At 41.0% G+C, this 16,082-nt stretch overlaps 2 protein-coding genes across 12 annotated transcripts in view; one reads left to right on the top strand and one right to left on the bottom strand.

The window, feature by feature from the left end:
• SWT1 (SWT1 RNA endoribonuclease homolog) overlaps nt 1-16,082 on the bottom strand; it is a 264,858-nt gene that overhangs the window by 35,309 nt on the left and 213,467 nt on the right. The window lies entirely within an intron of this gene.
• TRMT1L (tRNA methyltransferase 1L) overlaps nt 1-16,082 on the top strand; it is a 25,605-nt gene continuing 9,523 nt past the window's right edge. The window contains exons 1-12 of one of the 8 annotated variants that reach the window (XM_079981357.1): nt 1-142; nt 3,178-3,321; nt 4,700-4,810; nt 5,376-5,492; nt 5,819-5,883; nt 6,291-6,414; nt 7,748-7,871; nt 9,713-9,792; nt 10,367-10,616; nt 12,488-12,700; nt 14,060-14,250; nt 15,283-15,361. In XM_079981357.1, the coding sequence (XP_079837483.1) occupies nt 3,189-3,321; nt 4,700-4,810; nt 5,376-5,492; nt 5,819-5,883; nt 6,291-6,414; nt 7,748-7,871; nt 9,713-9,792; nt 10,367-10,616; nt 12,488-12,700; nt 14,060-14,250; nt 15,283-15,361 (1,487 nt within the window). In that variant the 5' untranslated portion in view covers nt 1-142; nt 3,178-3,188. Of the gene's footprint in view, nt 143-349; nt 674-3,177; nt 3,322-3,436; nt 3,562-4,699; nt 4,811-5,375; nt 5,493-5,818; nt 5,884-6,290; nt 6,415-7,747; nt 7,872-9,712; nt 9,793-10,366; nt 10,617-12,487; nt 12,701-14,059; nt 14,251-15,282; nt 15,362-16,082 lie in introns of those variants that run through there. The other 7 variants (XM_079981359.1, XM_079981360.1, XM_079981355.1 and 4 more) reach the window with 7 other exon arrangements.

Genomic DNA, 16,082 nt, shown 5'->3' on the forward strand with positions numbered 1-16,082 from the left:
GCATCTTGGGTAAACGTATTTCTGAGGCGCTTGAGGCATTGGATTAGCCGCGGGGCAACTTGGGTAACGTAGTTCTTAGGCACCTGAGGAGCGCGAGAGAGAGCGAGAGCGCGGGCGCGCAAGTATTTACATATTTATTTCGGTATTTACAATATTTATATTGTATTCCAATATTTATATACAATATTTATATATTGCTGCCGCGGTGCGTCTTGGGTAACGCAGCTCTGAGGGAGCTAAGGCGTAGGATTAGCCGCAGGGCATCTTGGGTAACGTAGTTCTTATGCATCTGAGGCGCGCGAGAGAGAAAGAGAGCGCGCGCGTATTTGCTTCGGGTCTATTGCTGCCCGTTGTGCATCTTGGGTAACGTAGCTCTGAGGCGCGGGATAAGCCGCGGGGCCTCCTGGGTAACGTAGTTCTGAGTCCCTGAGGGCCCTTGGGGGAGACGAGCTTGTGCACAACATGCTGACCCGAAATAGGAGTCTGCCGAGGGGCCACGTCCCGTGACTAAGGCGCGGCCCGTGCTTGCCGGAGGAAAAAAAGCCGAGGGAGCCGCCGAGTGAAGTGGGTTCGCTCTCCCCCCCCTTCCTCACCGCCGCTGTGTGGAAAATGGCGGCCGAGGGAGCGGTGTTGCCCCCGCCGCCAGCCAAGGAGGGAGAACCTGAGGCGCTCAGTAAGGAAGGGGGCGGTTCAGTAACTGTCAGATGGGCGAGGGGTTGATGTGGTTGTTGTTGTTGTCTTGAAGTTGGGGCTGCGGGGTTGTACTTGTGGTGGCTTCTCCCTCCTTTGGTTCGTTTTGAAGGAAGCTTCTAATCTCAGAGGGGCGCGTTCAGACGTTACGTGTTCAGGTCGGTGTTTCACCCTCACGCCTGAGGTGACGCCTGGTGTCAGACACTCCAAGATTCATCAGCTGCTCGCCAAATGCTCCTTCAGCATGAGGCATCTAATCATAAGCCTGCATTTTTATTAAAGCTTATATGTTTAATCAGGGCTTGTATTTTAAAAAGCTTAAAGATTTTCAAATGTTCATGCCAGGCAGAAGAGCAGCTGCCTAAGAACCTTGGCAATGTTTTTTCTCCTAGACAAGGGGGCCCCCTGATTTATAGCAGAAAACAATTCTCAAAGTCGTAAAAAGGGAATTACAGGCTGAGAGCCAAGGTTACACTGACCCTACAAATTAAGGGTGGATAAATAGTAAAATGAGCCATATCTTCTTCCTAAGGTTAAAAAGGCCAAGAGCAAATTGAAAAGCAACTGGTCTGGCTGGCAGAAAGAGAGCATTTTTGGGAAGTCTTTTCTAAAGCTGTTTCTTTCTTAAACTAAGATCCTTTTAAGATTTCTTTTCCTTTTAAAAGGTTATTTATGTATTAAATATATTAGTTTAAATATAATTATGCAAAGGATTTAAGAAATGCTAGATTCTTATTTCATATAGTTGTAAGAGTTGTAACTATCCTGAAATTAAGTCAGCCACCAGCCCAGCCTCCTGCCAGACAGGAGACGCCATCGAGCACTCCTGATATATGGTTGTCAGGCCTTTTGTTTAGAAACCTTCAAATGAAGGAGATCTCTCAATGTTGATGTGAACTCAAAATCCTTGACATATGTTTAAGATAAAAATTCAAGATTAACCATCTGTTTTGGAAGGCAATAGGTTAAGGAGGGCAAGAGGTGAGCTGGTAATTAAGATTCCTTGTTGAGACACATGTAAGATATATTATTACTTATTTGTCATTTATAGATAGCTCTTTGTGTCCCATAAAAGGGCAAAGGGAAATGGGTGTATCTTTTGTGATTGGTTCTAGCAAACAGCCAATAGGAATTTCAACCAGGCTGATTGGACAGAGGCAGCCACAGGAGGAGCAAGGGGGCTGGATTAAGGAAATATAAGTGCTGGCCAGAATGGCAGGAGGCCAGGCCAGAGCTTGGTAACCATAGACCACTGTGCCTCATATTTATTTGTCTGACAAATAAATTACTATTTTAATTTCTCTATTGCTGCGTTGAATATTTCATTCCAGCTAAGTGTTAACCACAAGCAGGGTGCTACAATACTTTGCTTTTGGTACTGCAAAGTTCTTCCTTTTCCTTTTAAATCTTCATCTTCGAACCATCCCAAAGTAATGCTTATGAGTGGCCATTATGTGCCAAACACATACATGTACATATTCTGGTACAACAATATATAATTCACACTATAAAGAGATATGATAATGATGGCCCCTAACTAAGATGGCTTTAAAGAGGGATCATATTTTTTCATGGAGAAGAAGAAGAAGAAGAAGAAGAAGAATTTCTCTATTGCTGCGTTGAATATTTCATTCCAGCTAAGCGTTAACCACAAGCAGGGTGCTACAAGCATATCCACATGTGCTAACACACACAAAAGTGGAAGACATTTAAAAGAGAGAAAATCTCCGCTTTACAGGAGACCTTCCATGCATGACAATGGAGGGGGCAAAACTGGTCACCTTTCTGGTTCTTGGGGGGGGGAAACACTTTTTATATTAAAAAATAGTACTTTTATAGCAAAAGCATGGAAGTTCCCTCGCCTTAATCACACATACACAGGACTTTAGCCATTCAGGTCCCTGATCCATGCACATTTTTACATGGGAGGAAGCCCAATTGAACCTGGTTGGGATTTACTTCCAGACAGAAGGCATCCTCCAGGGTTGGAAACAATCTTCTTCTTTTCCAAATAGTGCCCAGATTGCTGCTTTTGTTCCTTCTATATTGTATTTTGTTGTACCATTTAAAGGGATTATTTTTACAGAATTTCCTTTATGACTTCATTAGTTTAAACTGAATAGGTTTTGCAGCCAATTTCACACTGCAGTTACAGTGGCAAATAGAACCCTGCTTAATGGTAACTTTGCTACTAGTCAGTGCTAATGTAATAGTGGGAAAAATTTGCATCCAGATAGGGAAAAGCTGGGGTAGGAGGTAGAAGTACATTTTCCTTTTCCTGCTTTCTGAAGCTTGGTTAGAAGCATAAAGTGTAATGTCAGCACAAATCTGTTATTTCCGTTAGGCCTGGCGTAGAAAATCCTACTTTCTTTTGTCAAAGATTTGGTTTTTTTCTTCATTGTATATAGCTGTAATAATGCCTTTGAAACAGCTACTGATGCTGCTAATTAAAATGCTTTGTAACTATAGTTTTTTGCCTTTCTCTAGATAGCATTGAAATGGAAAGCCTCAGGGCAGATGTGGAAATATCTGAAGAAGAAGTAAAAGGCAAAAAGGAAGAATCAGAGCAAGAGTCTATAAAAGAGCCTAACAACAGTAACCTATTGGATGCATCATCTGACTCTCAAAGAGGTTTGCTAACATAATACTGGAATCCTTGTACAGTCGTACCTTGGCTCTTAAACAGAATGCGTTCCTGGAGTCCAATCGACTCCCAGAACCATTCAAAAACCAAAGCGCATCCTGCAGCCAATCAGAAGCAGCGCCGGACGTTTGGTTTCTGAAAATTCTTCGAAAACCGGAACACTCACTTCCGGGTTTTGATCATTTGGGAGCTGATTTGGTGAAGGGCCAAGGCATTTGAGATCCAAGGTACGACTCTAGTATGTAGGGGATGTGTACATGCTCTAGAAAATCAGTCTGCAGCTCCATCCTTCCAATAATTCCCTCGAAGATAAATAAATAAAAATAAATAGCTATTTCTTCTCGCCTTGGATTCTTTGGGTACATCCTCCAGGTGGGAATAGTCAGAGATGTTATACTTCTAATCAAAAGTGCCATTTTCTCTTTTGTAAGTGTTTATACGTCGCTTTCAAGACTTAAAGCCAAAGCATCAAAGAGGAGTTAGGTTATGAATACAGTGGGACTTATTAAACATGCATAGGATTCCACAGTAGAAGTGATGTGTTCAGTACCAAAGATTCCAGATTCCCTAAGAAAAGACAGCATAGTTCAGTGCAAAAAGAAGCTAATTATTTGTTTTTGGCATTTCTGAAATGTTTTCTTTCTGTAAGAAATACACTTGGGGCTTTCAAATTTCTGAGGTACCCTATACAACACCAAAATCTGCCCCGCACGTCAACGCCTCTCACCTTTTGTTGTTTCTCATTGTTGCAGCCCCCTCTCAGCTCAGTATCCAGTGTGGGCAAACCAGTCACGCTCCCCTACATCTGCCTCTGAAAGATATGCACAAAATATGTAATATAGACAGAATGAGAATTAGTACTGAATCATGCAGTTAAGCTATTTTGTGAATAATAGGAAACCAAGTTTTTTATTAAAAAAAATAATGGATAAGAAAATAAAAAGTAGATTTTATAGGAATAGCTTTGGCACCATCATTCTGTTTTGTACAGAAGCAGAGAAAGTTTACAGTGATAACTTTTAATTCCTATCCTTTTCCTATTCCTATCCTATTCCTATTTAACTTATTGTGTAAATGTTCTCAGTTTATGTTATTATGCAAGTGGAGGATAGATAGAGTCGGTGCTTTTTTCTTTAAAAAATGTTTAGGGGTACTCTCACTTTGACTCATGAAAATCACCATTTCAAAGATTCACAAAATGTTTAGGGGTATGCGTAACCCTGCGTACCCTCCAGAAAAAAGCACTGGCTATAGTGATGTGGGACACAAAGTTTTGAGAAAGAGCTGTTATGGTGGCATTTGGTTGTAAATTACTATATAACAAAGGATAGGTACTGACAAATCCATGTAATTGTTTTGTTCCAGAGAAGCATATTTCAATTCAAAGAACACTTGCCGATTTAGAGAAACTGGCTGACCTGCAGGAAGGTTGTCTAATCTCAGCTGCTTCCCAGAATGCAGATCACTCTGTGGCAGGTATTTAAACTAGCTCCAGAGCTAGGCATTGCATGGCTGAAAGATAATGCTCCTAGTGTTAGATGAGAGAGAACATATTGTTTAAGTGCTTGCAGATAAATGGATTCTTTGAAAGAGCAAGATAGGTGGATATAATTCCATGCATAGTGCTTGGGCGGGGGTCTCTAGAGCCACAGCAAGAGCTGTAATTCTCCAATGGTTTGACTTTACCTCTGAAGGCACACTCTTTCCATTGTGTCCCAAGAGAGATGGATGCCAACCAACCAACAAACTTGGGGGTGGGATTACATCTGCAGCTCTATCCTTGCTATTGGCTATCCAAGCCAAGATATCCACTCAAGCTAACTTCACAAAGGAAAGTGGGAGGGAAGCAAGTGACAATGGTGCAGGAGTCCCCAACAAATTTCAGTTCCTTTGTAGTCTTAAATTGTTTGCAACAGTGCTGAGCTGTGCAGTTACTTGGCAGTGTCTTTGAATGGTCAATAGTGGTGTATATTTGCTATCATATTTTCAAGTCAACGGATGGGTTATCGTCTCTCTATTATTTTCATCTAATTTGAATTAGGAGTTGGCAAGAAGTCTTGTCCACTGTGCCTTGAAGAGAAGTTCAAAGCTTGTTATAGTCACAAGCTCCATCGCCACCTACAGAATCTCCACTGGAAAGTGTCTGTTGAATTTGAAGGTAAAAATGGCTAAAATGCCATTGTTGATGCCAACACAATTCAGTGTCTTAGGTGGCACCTTTTAGTTCTTTGTTTAAACCTTGCCCAGCAGTTCAAGTTCTATGAGAAAGCTGACAGCCACAGGGAAACTCCTCATAAATTATGCCATATTTAAAGTTCAAGCTTAACAGATCAATCTGATTCATGTTGCAAAAAATACTTGTTTGCAGAAGTAGCTGTGGATAATTTACAATGAGGGTGCACCAAAAGAACTGGCTGTCTTTGCCTTACCTGTTTGGTGTATATATCAAATTGTGAGACTACCAATGTCCTCTCTGTATTCTAGGCTACAGAATGTGCATCTGTCACTTACCTTGCCGCCCCGTGAAACCAAATGTTGCTGCAGACCAGGTAATTGCTATATAAATGGCCATTATTTTGAAAAGCAGAAAATGTTATCAATTGTTCCACATCTGATACTGTTACTGAGGATCCGAATGGGTTGGGTTATGACCTTCGTCTTAAATATAATATTTATAGTGGATTTCTTTTGGGTCTGGCAGCATGCTTATTTATTTATTATTATATATAAATAATTTTATAAGAGGAAGCTAAAATTTAATACGTTACATAAAGGCTGCATTTGAACATTACGCTTTGTTGCTGAATTGTAAACTGCATCCTTCGTGGTATCAACTATAATTGGTTTATATGGGTTTTTACTGTTGTTGTTTTAAGTATTATAAGATATGGTATAATATTAATATTAAAATGATTTTTCTAATCAATTTTAACTATGCATGCAATGTGTGTTGTAGATAAAGATGGAAGCCCATTATCACTGCATTATCTGTTCGGCAACTATTACTCGAAGGACAGATATGATAGGGCATATTAAACGTCATGTGAATAAAGGAGAAACTGAATCAAGGTTTATTCCAGGTAAGTATTTAAACATCTTTGTTTTTACTGCATGAAGATATTGTATTTTTATCACTGGCTATTATAGATAGAATAAATGATGAAATTAGAATAGGTGATAGTGTATTTATTTGAGTTTGTATTCCTTTCTAACTCACAAGGAATTAAAGCTACTTTAAAGAACCCAGATTTGTTGCTAGTACCATTTAAAGGGATTATTTTTTTTACAGAACTTCCTTTATTAATCTAAACTGGATAAACTGTCATGAATTTTTGACATTGGTGCATGTATTATTACCAAATTGTTCCCAAATTGCTTCTTTTGTTTCTTCTGTATTGTATTTTATTGTATTACAGTTTGTATTCAATAAAATTGTACGGCACAGTAGAACAGAGCAAAAACAAAACAAACCCCTAAATATTAGTCATGGCAAAAGAAATATTATACATAGTTCATAGTTCCTAGCCAATTTCTTGTCTGCCAACAAAGCTTATGTCCCTAGGTTAGTGGTGGGGAACCTTTTTGACCCAGAGAGGCAGATTCTTATCTGACTTTACCCTGCTGGCCAACTTTGACAGGTTAGTGGAAAAACTCATCTGAAGTCAGCTGGCTGCCAGGCTCTTGGGAAGTACAGTCAGACCTTGGATCTCAAACGCCTTGGCTCCTGAACAATCAAAACCCGGAAGTGAGTGTTCCGGTTTTCGAATGATTTTCAGAAGCTAAATGTCCGGCGCAGCTTCCGATTTGCTACAGGATGCTCCTGCAGCCAATTGGAAGATGCACCTTGGTTTTCGAACAGTTCTGAGAGTCAAACGGACTCCTGAAACGCATTCTGTTCGAGAACCAAGGTACCACTGTACTGCATAAAATGCTTTGTGAGCTCTGTGCTCAGCGCTTTTCTCTTTAATACAACAGCACTGAGGCAGTTTCTCAGCATAAATTAGATTTTCCAAGTGTTCTGAAAATTAATTATTATTGTTAAGATGTCTTTTATTTAATAACTGTCATATTTTGTGTTAACAGTACTATGGCTCTAATGATTTTGGTGGTTCCTGAACATTACAGACCAGGCAAACATATAGAGACCCAGTTCAAACATTGTTTGAGGCTTCACAAGCCTTACGAAGCTGAGAAAAAGCACTGAAGCCAAACATTCCTTCCTTTGGGTTCGGGTTTAAAGCCTAGATTCTGGCTTGTTATTAAGTCAGAGCTCCTCTTTACATCCAAATGGGAAAACTTAATGTCAAGTTAATAAACCAGCATCTGATTCATAGTTTATGAAGCCTTGAGTGATGGTCTAAATTAAGCTATAGTCTCTCTAACACTCTCTTTCATTCTGAAAATTATTTTTAGCCCCTGCTCCCAAATCTACATATGAAATACTAAAAGAAGCAGATACAGATGTGCAAGTCCTTCCTAATTATTCCACACCACAGAAAACTGATTCTTATTTTAATCCTAAAATGAAACTTAACAGGTAAGAAATTTGAGGATTATTATGGAGGGGATTAAAAAAATTTCATTTATATTTTTTTCATATTAACAGAAACTAGTACATGGTGGATATTTCTGTGGCACAGGTGAAATATATGGATTAGCCAAGCCAAGTACGTGAAGCCCATGGCTGCAGTGTGATTCAAACCAAGACAGAAATCGAGTGTGATTCATTGGACTTGCTGGACTTACTGAGAAGTTTAAATCCTACCCAAAATAACCCTAGAAGGGTCTACCCAAAATAACCCTAGAAGGGTCTGGAAACTTCTGTTTCAGTGTATCTGAAGAAGTGTGCATGCACACGAAAGCTCATACCAAGAACTAACTTAGTTGGTCTTTAAGGTGCTACTGGAAGGAATTTTTTTTGTTTTGACTATGGCAGACCAACACGGCTACCTATCTGTACCCAAAATATCATGATTGTGCAGTTTCCAAATCTGCCAAAATAACAAGAATGCAAATTTCAGGGGGGTGGGGAACAGTTGGATCTTACCTGTTGTTTGAGCTCGGTGTCCACCAGTATGTGGATGATACCCAGCTCTACCTCTCCTTTAGATTGGAACCAGTGAAGGCAGTGAATGTCCTGTATGAGTGTCTGGAGGCGGTTGGAGAATGGATGGTGACTAACAAATTGAGGTTGAATCCTGACAAGACAGAAGTACCTTTCTTGGGGGACTGGGGGCGGACAGGTGCGAGGGACTCCCTGGTCCTGAATGGGGTAACTGTGCCCCTGAAGGACCAGGTGCAGAGCCTGGGAGTCATTTTGGACTCACAGCTGTCCATGGAGGCGCAGGTCAATTCTGTGTCCAGAGCAGCTGTGTACCAGCTCCATCTGGTACGCCAGCTGAGACCCTACCTGCCTGTAGACTGTCTTGCCAGAGTAGTACATGCTCTGGATATCTCCTGCTTGGATTACTGCAATGTGCTCTACATGGGGCTACCTTTGAAGGTGACTCGGAAGCTACAACTAATCCAGAATTCGGCAGCTAGACTGGTGACTGGTAGTGGCCACCAATACCATATAGCAGGAGTGGCCAACTCCCAAGAGACTGCAATCTACTCTCAGAGTTAAGAAATGGCAGTGATCTACCCCCTTTTTTTGGAAGGAAAGCCCTGTTTTTTTGGGTTCAGGTCTTAAGTAGTTGTTGAGCTTTTTTTAGGAAGGTGGAAAGCCCCAATTTTGGGGGGTACAGGGCAAAAGCGTTGCACTTTTTTTAGGGCAGCCAAAGTAGTTGGGCTTCTTTGGGGGAAGACCATGATCTACCAGTGATCTGCCACAACCGTCCTGTTGGACGTGCCTGCCATATAGCACCAGTCCTAAAGGATCTTCACTGACTCCCAGTACATTTTCGGCCTCAGCCCAGTATACCTGAAGGAGCATCACCACCTCCATCATTCAGCCTGGACATTGAGGTCCACTTCCAGGGGGCTTCTGGCAGTTCCCTCACTGCGAGAAGTAAAGTTACAGGGAACCAGGCAAAGGTCCTTCTCAGCAGTGGCACCCTCCCTGTGGAACGTCCTCCCATCAGATGTCAGGGAGATAAAGAATTACACAACTTTTAGAAAACAACTGAAGGCAGCCCTGTTCAGGGAAGTTTTTAATGTCTGACATTTTATTATTTTTTATATTTTGCTGGAAGCCATCCTGAGTGGCTCGGGAAACCCAGTCAGATGGGCGGGATATAAACAATAAAATTATTATTATTATTACTGTTATCATTATTACTGTTTAATTTGAAGAAACTGTCCGGAAACTTACGAGAGGAAGAATAAATTGGAGTTTACATCTTTGTTTAAATTAAGATCACTTTTTTATTCTTTTAGGCAACTCGTAGTCTGTGCTCTAGCTGTTCTAGCAGAGGAACGGAAACCTTTGGAATGTCTGGATGCATTTGGAGCCACTGGTAGGGTGCTGTTCTGTGCTTTGGTTCATGTGTTCCTTGTAAAGGGAAATTGCTGTAGAGTAAATTCTACTGAGGTCACTGGGATATACTATGCAAAAAACATGTTGATTACACCGTTGTTCTGTTAGTTGCTCTGGCATTCAGGAAAAGAAAAGAGGGGTTGTCAATTTTAGAAATAAATACTTTCTTGGAATAGAATTAGCAAACAATCATGTTGATTTGTTAGCCTTAGTGAAAGCAATTATATACATATTTTTCAGTTAGGGATAATAATAATTTAATTTGCATTGTGTATATTAAGAACATTAGCATGTTTCTATGCAGTATGCGCCACACGAGCAAACTCTTACTTTATTGCATCTAACTGTACACAAGTAACCGCCAATCTACACTGGGGTTGTGTTCCAGGTCATCATGCGTGACAGCAGAGCGTGCATAAGCCCTTTACTGCCTGCCCCCCCCATTATTCCCCCTTTTCTGGCGACTTCTGAGTCGCCATGATGTGCATGTTCATGCTCATGAGTTAATTGGACACATATAAATCAGTCACTGCCTTTACATCTCTTGCTTCCAGGTATAATGGGATTACAGTGGGCAAAGCATCTTGGAAACTCCGTGAAGGTCACAATTAATGACTACAATGAAAATTCTGTAAGAATGATACAGGAGAACTGTCACTTAAATAAAATGAAAGTGGTGATGAACTTCAAAGAGGAGGAAGACTGTGATGAAACAATAGAAGAAGGGGAGGAAAACTTGCCTGCCATTGAGGTGACAAAAATGGATGCCAATGTCATCATGCACTTGAGAGCATTTGATTTTATGTAAGTGGCATTTGCTGTTGGGTCAGAAACTCCCCCCCCCCCAACACCTAGGGTTTGGTAAGTGGAGACGAGATCAAGTGTGGCACAATCGAAACAATAGCACTGTGCAAAGTGCAAGACTTGTCAATATAAAATCAACCTAAATTGATGTTTCATGGCATCTCCTGTTTACTCTTCAGCCCTGATGAAACTTTGTATATGCCATTATATATTTTCATACATTTATATTCTGCTTTTCTTCCCTCATGGAAGTTAAAGCACTGACCAGATCTGCTTAGCTTCCATAAGGTGGTGGCCTCAGCTGCTTCCAGACCAGTGCAATAATCTCAGCTGGAGCTGCTTCAACAGCATGTTGCTCCATGTAATGTATTATTCAGATATATTATAAATATTGTAAAATTAATTAAGCAAAACTTTATGAGCCTTCTTAATATCTAAAAATGAAAGCAACTTTGTTGTCCAAACTTTTAAAGCAGGATCTAATCTGTAATAGAATTGTACTGCAACTAGGATGTTGCTTCATTTATACCATTATTATTTATCCCAGTCTACCATCTTCCTATCCATACACCATTAGGCACTGTGCACCTGTGGTTTTAGTCAAAATAAGTGGGGATTCTTACAAAAGCTACTGGCTAGAAAAATATTAGTTCACAGTACTGCACAGTTGTCATATATATATATGCAAATAAATGATTACTTTGCTTAAGATATATTAATGTTTACTTGCAACTTTAGGACTTGGGTGGGCAGCTTGCAGAACCATCCTCAGCCTTTCAGTTTCTGTTTGTGAGCCATTTGCAGAGTGGTTTTTTGCTCAGCTGCATATTCATATGTTTTTCTCAAGAAACTGTACCCTTTACCAATCCTGTTATCACTGGATAACACAAAGTGGTGAGTAAAATCATACCAATGCTTCAGCAGAGTGTTCCAAGTCACCAAAGCTACACCCTTGTGCTGGAGACAATTATGTGGAATATTTAGCAAGGTTCACGTGCCAGTCTTGTAACATACATTATTGCAATTTTCTTATAAAAATCCCATCTCCCTTGCTTATCAGGCATGCACACGGTTGCAAAAATCCCAGTGCCCAGAAGCCACTTGCACCTTAAAAATAGGCATCTGGATGAGGAGAAGAAAGAGCAACACAGAGTGCCTCCCTCACTACTGAATAACTGCAATCAACAGCCACTCATAAGAGAAAGGATTCCAAGCTGGTGCTACCACTCCCTGGTAGACTCCAACTCTGGCACCTTTTAGTTAAAGCCTTGTCTAGGGTAGGGATGGGGAACGTGTGGACACCAATTCCCCTCCTTCCTGAATATTGGTCATGCTGGCTGTGGCTGATAGGAGTTGGAGTTTGCAACATCTAGAGGGCCACAAATTCTCCATCCCCGGTCCTAGAGGGAAGGTGAGATAGGGAGACAAAGAAGCCACTGACACTGTTATTCCTCTTCTCAACAGTGCCTTTTGACCTCTATCCTTTCCTCCTTTCCTAGAAGATATGGCTAGTTCCTAAGTTTTACAAATAAATAATGATAATAAATTGTACCACGGGGCAAAGATGCTATTCGCTAACAATCCTTATTAAGTGGGGGTAGCTTAGTATTTCTTTAGATTTATAGTCTTGACTGAAACTACATATGTGAAACGTGGTCACAGCATAACCTATATTCTGTGTTATTTCTAACTTGAGCATGGATATGGCTTTTGAAAATCAGAAATATTTAAAGTGTAGTAGCTAAGTTGCAGCCCTAAGCAGGCTTACTTGGAAACTAGTTCTACTGAACACAGTGAAACCCTTTTTCTGAGTAAACAAGATTAGGAATGTCTCTAATGTGTTTTTATCTCTCTCCTACTCCACTCTACAGACATCTGGACCCATTTGGGTCATCAGTGAACTATCTAGATGCAGCTTTCAGAAATGTAAGAAACCTTGGAATTGTGTCAGTGACATCAACAGATATCAGTTCTCTCTATTCAAAGGCACAGCATGTGGCCCAGCGTCACTATGGCTGCAACATTGTCAGGACGGAGTATTTCAAGGAACTAGCTGCTAGGATGGTAGTTGCTGCTGTGGCAAGGTACAATTAGTTTCTGAATTGTGGTCACCTCACATTTAAGTATAAGGGGGCTGTAGTCTCTCCCACCTAAAGTTGCTAATTGAAACTTTTAGTAGCAGCTGGGGAAAATTGGTTCTCTGCATCTTGCTTTCTGACAGCCTTCAGAAATTATATCTGGAAGCATGAATACTGTAAAGCAGATAATAAACAGCCCAAAGCAGAATTGCAAGCCTTGTAACTCACCCTGCTGAATGCCATATATTGTGGTCTGCCAGATGTTTTGCAGCCTCCTTGTTTTTACAGAGGTCCATTGAACTCATAACCACCATAAGTGGCTGGTGACCTGAGCAATGAATTGCAAGTTGTGTGGACCTAGAGTACAACTGTGCACAATATACCTCCTTTGACTTGACTTCCTTAGGATGATTTGTGTGCACATCTTCCAGAAAACATCTTGCTCAAAAGCATTAGTAAAAAGAAACTTCATTAGAGCAGTGTTTCCCAACCTTGGGCCTCTAGCTGTTTTTGGACTACAACTCCCATCATCCCTAGCTAGCAAGACCAGTGGTCAGGGATGATGGGAATTGTAGTTCAAAAACAGCTGGAGGCCCAAGGTTGGGAAACACTGCATTAGAGGATTTATTCCACTGCTCAGCAGGAACTGAAGCAAGTAACTGCAATCACCTCTGACTAGAACTAATTTGGAAATCTTAAATTCTTCAGAAGCAGATCCTAGAACTACATCGTTATGATAGATTTTTAGTCATGGGTGCAATTCCATGAAGGTCATTGCATAATTAAAAAGCAACGTGAACACTTTTGCTTGTTTGTTTTGTGTTTATCCTTAGCATTTTGTTAGCAAAGTGTATTAGCATTGAAATAAGACATTTAAGTGTAGGAGCCATGTCTGGAAATTAGTGGGGTCAATGTGCTGGGACAGTAAAATTTCACAGGATGCAAGAGGTACTCAGAAGTTAGAAGACCTTCCAGTGATCAAACTTGTGCATTAAGTAAGAAGACTTGACACATTCAATCATATATAGGTATACCTGAATGTGTGAGTTGTAAAATGGGGGTGGGGACATGGAAGTCCCTACCCTCCCAACCCCAGAGATCTGAAGATGGTTTTAATTGTGCCCAAGTGAATGTACTTCTGTGTGACAGGAATCTTGATAAGATAGATACGCTTTCATGAGTGAGATCCCTAAGTGTGGCTAATCGAACACGCTTAAAAACCCTTCTATTCAGACCTTCACACTAATTCCAGAAGGGTCTGAAGAGCAGCCTGCATGGCCAAGGATGTTGGGCATGTGTGCCGCTGCCTGAACACTGCTTTAGTCTTTCATGAACTGTGTTAGTCATGGTGAGTCTTTTTTGCAGAGCTGCTGCTCGATGCAACAAAGGCATTGAAGTTTTGCTCGCTGTGGCTCTCGAACATTTTGTCCTAGTGGAGGTGAGAGTATTGAGGGGGCCATCTCCTGCAGATGATACTGTGAAGAAAATCCGGTACCTGCTCCACTGTCAGTGGTGTGAGGAAAGGGTATTCAAGAAAGATGGCAACATGATAGAAGGTAATCGTATATGCTGTAACTTAATGTACCAGTGCTGTCCAGCTGGTGAAAACAAAACCTACACAATCCAGTGGTTATTTTTAAAAAGCTAAATTTTTCGCTTAATTTCTTTGCTGTCAACCTAGCAGTTCGAAAGCACGTCAAAGTGCAAGTAGATAAATAGGTACCGCTCTGTCGGGAAGGTAAACGGCGTTTCCATGCATTGCTCTGGTTCGCCAGAAGCGGCTTAGTCATGCTGGCCACATGACCCGGAAGCTGTACGCCGGCTCCCTCAGCCAATAAAGCGAGATGAGCGCCACAACCCCAGAGTTGGTCATGACTGGACCTAATGGTCAGGGGCCCCTTTACCTTTAAGCTTAATTTATTTCAAATATTTGTACCCCGCCTTTGCGTCTACAGTCCAAGGCCACCAACAAAGAATTTTGCAGAGTAGACTTTCTGAAATCAATGATCCTAAGTGTGTCGTGTTTATTAATTTCAGTGGGTCTGCTCTGAATGAAAACAAACTAAATGTGTATTCAAAACTGGCCAGAGGGCTTCTGTGAATGATCTTAATGCACTGGGAGGCTCATTTGGCACAATTTTACCCTCCAAAGTAGCCTGTGTGATTTATCATTCTCATCTAGCCTAAATAATCCAGGGAGTCAAGCCAAAAGCTCTGTTCAAGTCCAAGTCCAAAACTATCCATCATATTACACTCACTCTCTGGCTAGAAATCAACATCCTGAACTTATTATCTTTTGTGAAGTATAACACATAATTATTCCCCCCCCCAAAAAAAAAACAACAACAACAATTGACCCCATCTTCTGGGCCACTGCACACAATTCTGAAATACAGTATCCTGACTCCTCCTAGGCCTAATAATAGCTACCATGTGAGTTATATTTAAATCACTGTGAAAAACAGTTTTCAAGCTTTATTTTTTAATGGACGTACCCTATTACCAAGTTTCCACCATGTTCATTGCTTACATACTTACAAGTCTCCAACATTTGTTTAGATAATAAATGCCAATATTGTTTTCTACAGAGAACCCTTATCGGCAGCTCCCTTGTGACTGCCACAGCCGCATGACAGGCAAGACAGCAGTGGAACTTGGTCCTCTGTGGTATGTATTTTTCTAGATCCTCAGCTGGGTGCTGGCATTCCTACGGAAGCATCAGCAGCTATGAGATACTCTCTGGCCGCCCATGTCTTGGCAGGGTGAAGACACTCTCAGAAATCAGTGCAGTGCAGGTGGCTGTGAAAGCAGTGCTGTAGCTACAAGACCTCTCCCCTAATGTCAGACTAGGGAGAATCATACTGTTCTGTCTTCACTTTCAGGACAGTTCACTGTGACAAATATTGAGAAGGGTAGGAAATGAACAAACCATTTAATTTCTGTGTCCTATTGTAACTTGGCTTGCAGTAAATCTCACTGAACTTAGTAGGGCTTACTTCTGAATAGGCAGGTATGGGATAGAATCTTGAGGGGAGGGAGCCCATGTAATGTGTTATGTCTAACAAGTGCTTTCCCCTATCTAGATGTGATTCACCAAATCACTTTTAGAAAAGGCTAAGGGGAGGGGGAATGGCAGCACCAAATAAAAAAGGAGAAAGGCGAGACTCAGTGGTACTGAAGAATTATAGGAAACATTTAATCAAATTAACATATTTGGCAGAAGTCTTCTCTGAGCCAACTTTATTCTTCAAACAAGATAAAAATATTCAGAACTAATTACAGCAGTACCTTGGTTCTTGAACTTAATCCATTCTGGGAGTCCGTTCAACTCCTGAAATGGTTCGAAAACCAAGGCACGGCTTCTGATTGGCTACAGGAGCTTCCTGCA

This window comes from Podarcis cretensis (genome assembly GCF_951804945.1).
Source record: "Podarcis cretensis genome assembly, chromosome: 6".
Classification (NCBI taxonomy): domain Eukaryota; kingdom Metazoa; phylum Chordata; class Lepidosauria; order Squamata; family Lacertidae; genus Podarcis; species Podarcis cretensis.